This window comes from Bufo bufo, chromosome 11 (assembly GCF_905171765.1).
Source record: "Bufo bufo chromosome 11, aBufBuf1.1, whole genome shotgun sequence".
Taxonomy (NCBI): domain Eukaryota; kingdom Metazoa; phylum Chordata; class Amphibia; order Anura; family Bufonidae; genus Bufo; species Bufo bufo.
In genome coordinates this window covers 100,520,563-100,525,737 of record NC_053399.1, presented here as the reverse complement: position 1 = coordinate 100,525,737, position 5,175 = coordinate 100,520,563, and the positions used below count along the sequence as shown (strand labels likewise).

At 42.4% G+C, this 5,175-nt stretch overlaps 1 protein-coding gene across 1 annotated transcript; it reads left to right on the top strand.

Annotated features, from left to right (window-relative positions):
- Positions 1–899: 899 nt before the first annotated feature.
- On the top strand, positions 900–4,576 carry LOC120981900 (cornulin-like). Its single transcript, XM_040411684.1, has 3 exons — positions 900–1,047; positions 2,485–2,644; positions 3,139–4,576. The coding sequence occupies exons 2-3, from the start codon at positions 2,507–2,509 to the stop codon at positions 4,300–4,302; spliced, it is 1,302 nt and encodes a 433-aa protein (XP_040267618.1). The 5' UTR covers positions 900–1,047; positions 2,485–2,506; the 3' UTR covers positions 4,303–4,576.
- The last annotated feature ends 599 nt before the right edge of the window (positions 4,577–5,175 follow it).

Below are 5,175 nucleotides of genomic sequence, written 5' to 3'. Positions count from 1 at the left end.
GAGCGAGAGAGAGTCCCATTTAGTTTTTTTTCCTTTTAGCGAAAGTAATACACAGTGGTGGTCTTCTGCTTCCTGATATGGCTACGTGAGTTCTTCTACATTCATCTACTGTACTATCAACCCTACTCAGTTTATGGTCAACAGGATGATTGGGGTCATTCCTGACTTTGCTTTTGTGGGAAATATGAATTCTAGTTACAGTGAAACCTCCCCAAAGGCCCACCTCCTTGAGAAGATCACCAATGTTTGGTAGCTTTTGCATACTCTTCTGTGCACATTGGCCTCTCCTTTAAGACGACCATTGGCTGTAGATTCGACACTAACATGGCTAATGTTGCCAGTGACCAAACATTGAAGGACAAGCTCAGTCAGTCTGGTAGCTTGTTGACCAGTCTTTAATTTTGACATCTCCACGGTCCATCCGTCTAGGCCAGAACAATATCTTACGGCTCTGACACAGAAAGTTCTGCTGGATGACAATTAGATCTTCAGGACTTTGCCTTCACAGGGAGAGGCTGAGAATACTTGTAATGATAGACACTTATTATATTTGAGAAATCCAAAGTATGACACATCAACCTGATCACAATGACCAGAATGCAGGTCGGAATGGCCAATTATACCAGAAACTTGATAGGCGGGTTAATCAAAAACATGACAGGTGCCAGGGTTGAGGATCACGTTCTTGGCTGATTCATAGAGGTGACAATTAGGGTCATTATTATCAAGGCATTTTATTAAGGGTCAAGTGGTCTTGTGATGAAGCCCCCGGGATGACGGGAGTGGAGGGGAGAATCATGGCCCCTTGCATACAGGACAATGGCTGGAGTTAGAAACCGTCTGCCTGACAACATCCCCACTGTCAGGGTGTGTTTGTGAAATAGGGTGTTCCTAGTTGTTTCACTGTAATTGATGGTGCTGGACTGACTGGTTTGGGCTGGGACTGCAGCCTCCTTCCTAAAATAACTAGGGCATCATATCCCTATAAATGGTGACCTGCCTGGGCCATTCCAGCTCTTCTCTGTCAACGGACTGCATCTGGTGGAGGTAAGTGCCTTCAGTAACCTCTGTAATCAGTGGCTTGTATATTATAGGACAGAATGTTACAAGGCAGTAGAGGACTTAAGAAGGGGTGATGGACGTAGCAGTCATGGGATCATCTGATTTTTGGTTCTGTTATCACCTTTCATCTCATTTATCATTTTTAGATATTAGAATTTACCTGATTCCCTGTATATTTTGAAGACTTGAAAATAGTTCTACATGGCAAGCAATGTTTTACAGTGACCTTCACAGTTTTAGGGCTATTTCATCTGTCTGTGTCCGTTTTGCATCCACAATAGTCCTACGGTATCTCAGGACGCGTTTGTGGTTTTTCCATTGTGGTTCAATTACTTTTTCAAACTTTTTATCACTTTTCAATGGTTCCGTTAAAAATGTTCCAAACGTGGAGGAGATCTGTGTGCTGTCCATTGTTTTCATGCCTGCTTTGGTCTCTTTTGGGGACCAAAGACGCTTCTTTGAGTCTAGGGGTTGGTGAAAACCACATACAGAAGATCCAGTGCATGGAAACATTTTTTAGAATGTAAAAAATAAAAACTAGGTTGCTGTTTCTGCGGACACATAAAATGGACCAACTATTGGAAAACATTACTGAGATGCATCAGGAACTTGGACGTTTGAGGAAGCAAAACAGACAAGGATGCGTGAATAAAGCCTTAAAAGAAGTCAAACGAAGGGGGGTAATATTTATCAAACGAAGGGGGGTAACATTTATCAAATTTACTAATATATTATTGCAGAGATAAATTTGGTGCTTTTTGTGACCTTTCCCTGGCTCCTGGGTTCATGCATCCTGTGACACTATGGATTAAGCACTGGTGAAGGTGGTGGTGATGGAGGAAAGTTTATGTGGGATGAGGGGGGGGGGGGGGGGGGGGTCAATGAAGTGAGGGCTCTCTTTAGTCCTTAAAACTAAACTGACAGATCACATAATGGAAGGTCTGTGGCAATCCTTGGCTTCTTCTCACTGCACTTACTCTTCTACAAGTCAGTATAGCCAGAAAGAGCCATTATGTGAGCGCTTCTAGATACATCTGTTGGGTGCTTCTCTTTAAGATGACATGAAATAGGAGGTTGGTGTTTCTGATATAAGTTAGTCTCGGTTATTTCCCAAAAAGCAGCAGATCCAGCTTCCCATAAAAAGAATTCTTTATTTATAGCAGATAAAATCCAAACATCAGTGTAGTCTACGTGTTTCGGACCCTAGACATGTTGGTCCATGTTGGTCCTTCATCAATTCTTTTTATGGGAAGCTGGATCTGCTGCTTTTTGGGATTTGTCTAACCCTGTCCAGGTCTTTCATCCGTGCCTCCCTTAACAGACTACACAGGTGAGCGCTGCAGTGTTTGCTTTGTCTTTGAAGAGTCTCGGTTATTTCACCGACGATGATGTGACTATAATGGGCTCCTTTCCTTCATACAGGACCATCTAACGACCTGTAATCATGCCAGGACTCGTCTCATCAATCCAGGATATCATCAAATGTTTCCAGAAATATTCTGAGAAGGATTGTCACCAGAATAAGTTGAATAGTGAGGAACTCAACCTCCTCATCCAGAGCGAATTTTCAGAAGTCATCAAGGTAGGAAGCACAGGAGACACTAATCTCTTTATGATAAGTCGCAGTGTCAAATTACAAATGTAGTGTGGTCCCCACTTTTTGAAACTGCTGCTTTTCCTAGGTGTTCCTTAGTACAGAGTGCAGGTTTGCAATGAACAGGTCACCATTTCTAACCCTCACCTTCATTACAACCAGATGTCCTAATAACACTTAGTACCACAGTTCCCATCAGGGGCAAGGCTTGCATCTTGTGGCCTCCTGATTGTCTCTCTATGTAATTCCTGTGTTACTCAGTTTACACCCCCCCCTTCCCTGTAATTTTTTACAGTAATGAATCTATTTATGGGATTGTAATACCATTGTATCTCATGGTATGGGATAGATTATAGTTGTCACAGGTTGTCTCAGGAAGTTGAATGAAATTGATAAGAAAAATAGCATTAAAAAAATCCAAAAAATGTGTCCACCTAATGACTTATTGAGTGACTTACGAACCATGTGTACCTCTGTTTCAGAAATCGAAAGATCCAAACACAATTTCAAGTTTACTATCAATTCTTGATGAGAATAATGATGGGGAGGTGGACTTCAGTGAGTTCTGTGACCTGTTGTGCAAGGTGTTAAAGGCATACTACAAGGTTGTGTATGAAAAGGAAGACACGTGCCAACAGCCAGATGAACCAAAGAAAAATGTAGAAACAACCCCTCAAATTACATCTCAAACACCTAATGAGCAACCAAAAAAGAACGTAGAAACAACCTCTCAGACTACATCTCAAACATCTGATGAGCCACCAAAAAAGAATGTAGAAACAACCTCTCAGACTACATGTCAAACACCTGATGAGCCACCAAAAAAGAATGTAGAAACAACATCTCAGACTACATCTCAAAAACCTGATGAGCGACCAAAAAAGAATGTAGAACCAACCTCTCAGACTACATCTCAAACACCTGATGAGCTACCAAAAAAGAATGTAGAACCAACCTCTCAGACTACATCTCAAAAACCTGATGAGCCACCAAACTACTACCAGAAGCCACTGCGCCCAAAGTGTGAGAAGACCCAGTCAAGCTACCATGACCAGAAAGGCGCCTGTGCAGCTCAGGGAATTGGAGGTGAAAAAAATCAGATATGTACACAAACTGACCAAAAAACTGAAGAGAAAGACAGCACAGGATCTCAATCCCAAGATTACAGCCAGGGAAAAGACCAAACATCTCAACAAGATCCAAAGGAGTCACAATGCCAAGGCAAGGAGCAAACATCTCATGTAGACACTACAGTATCCCAATCCCACAGTGACTCAAGTAAAGACCAAGTGCAAGGTACCACCAGCTCACAATCTACAAATAATAAACAAGACCAAACATCAAAACCAACCACCACTGGATCCCAATCCGAAGGTAAAGAGCAGATCATGATGGCAGAAAACACAACCACAGCAGATCAACCTGATCAAGAACCACAGAGTTTCTACCAAAGACCTCTGTACATACCTCCTCCACAAAGCTTTGGTGTAGAAGTACAAGCCTCATCCCAGCCACCTTCATACAGCCAAAGCCAACAGGACCCTACACCTACATGTCAAGAAACCCCGAAGGAGACCCATCAGCCTCAGCAAAACAAGTTCTATCAACACCAGCAAACCTTCTCCTTTGACAAGAAGAAACCTTGAACAGGTGGATCCACCTGAACCATAGAGATGGACCTACCCCACTAATCACATAATACTCCAAGAATCAGATATTTACGAGTTGCAGAGTCGCCAGTTTTCCTTTGATTTCTTGTGCATTTACTCAAGTACCATTGCTATTTACTTCAAGGCAGGAAATGAAGGAGAGACAATAGATATCAGCATTTTATATAATCATTATATGGCACTGCTTATTACATTACTGTATGATTATCTGGCAAATAAGTAAATAGCAATAAAATATACTGAAAGCCTATATCCGAGTACTGGGGGGATGGGCGTCACCTATATCTCATAGGCATTATATTACCCACAGAGCATTTGACAGAAGCCATGGTGTTATCACAAAGAGGGAAAATGGAAAGCGTCATACGTTTTGGTGTAGTAACTGGCATACCACCTTGATACATTCCCCTCAATGTGTTTTTACATAAACCTGTAGGAAAACCTACTACAGTGACAAATTCAGCTTTGCTACATCCGCACTGCTACATCTGCTCTGCTACATCCATAGTGTTGTCAACAGAAATCATTGCAGCATCTTGGTGCTGATTGCTGATTTATCTTCCTGTACATCATGGCCCTCCACCTGCCACCTACTACATCCCTGGCCTCAGTAACCTCATGACAGGTCACAGTCCCCTCGACAATATCACCACATTCCCCTCCTGAAGTACTCTGCGCTGCTTGCAGGTCCAGTCCATGGTATGGAGCAATTCTTTTTTGAGACTGTGTTTGGGGCTTGACATGGCACAGCAAATCCAATTCTTAATCAATTGGCCAGGTCCATAATGTCCCTGACAACCCCCTAAAAGATGTCGTCAGCAGTGATGTCACCAAAGCAGTGATGTCAGT

Bases quoted from the DNA above. Each gene is read 5' to 3' on its own strand.
- LOC120981900 (XM_040411684.1), top strand. From the start codon at position 2,507: ATGCCAGGACTCGTCTCATCAATCCAGGATATCATCAAATGTTTCCAG. The intron at 2,645-3,138 runs GTAGGAAGCACA...CCTCTGTTTCAG, and splicing joins AATTTTCAGAAGTCATCAAG to AAATCGAAAGATCCAAACAC.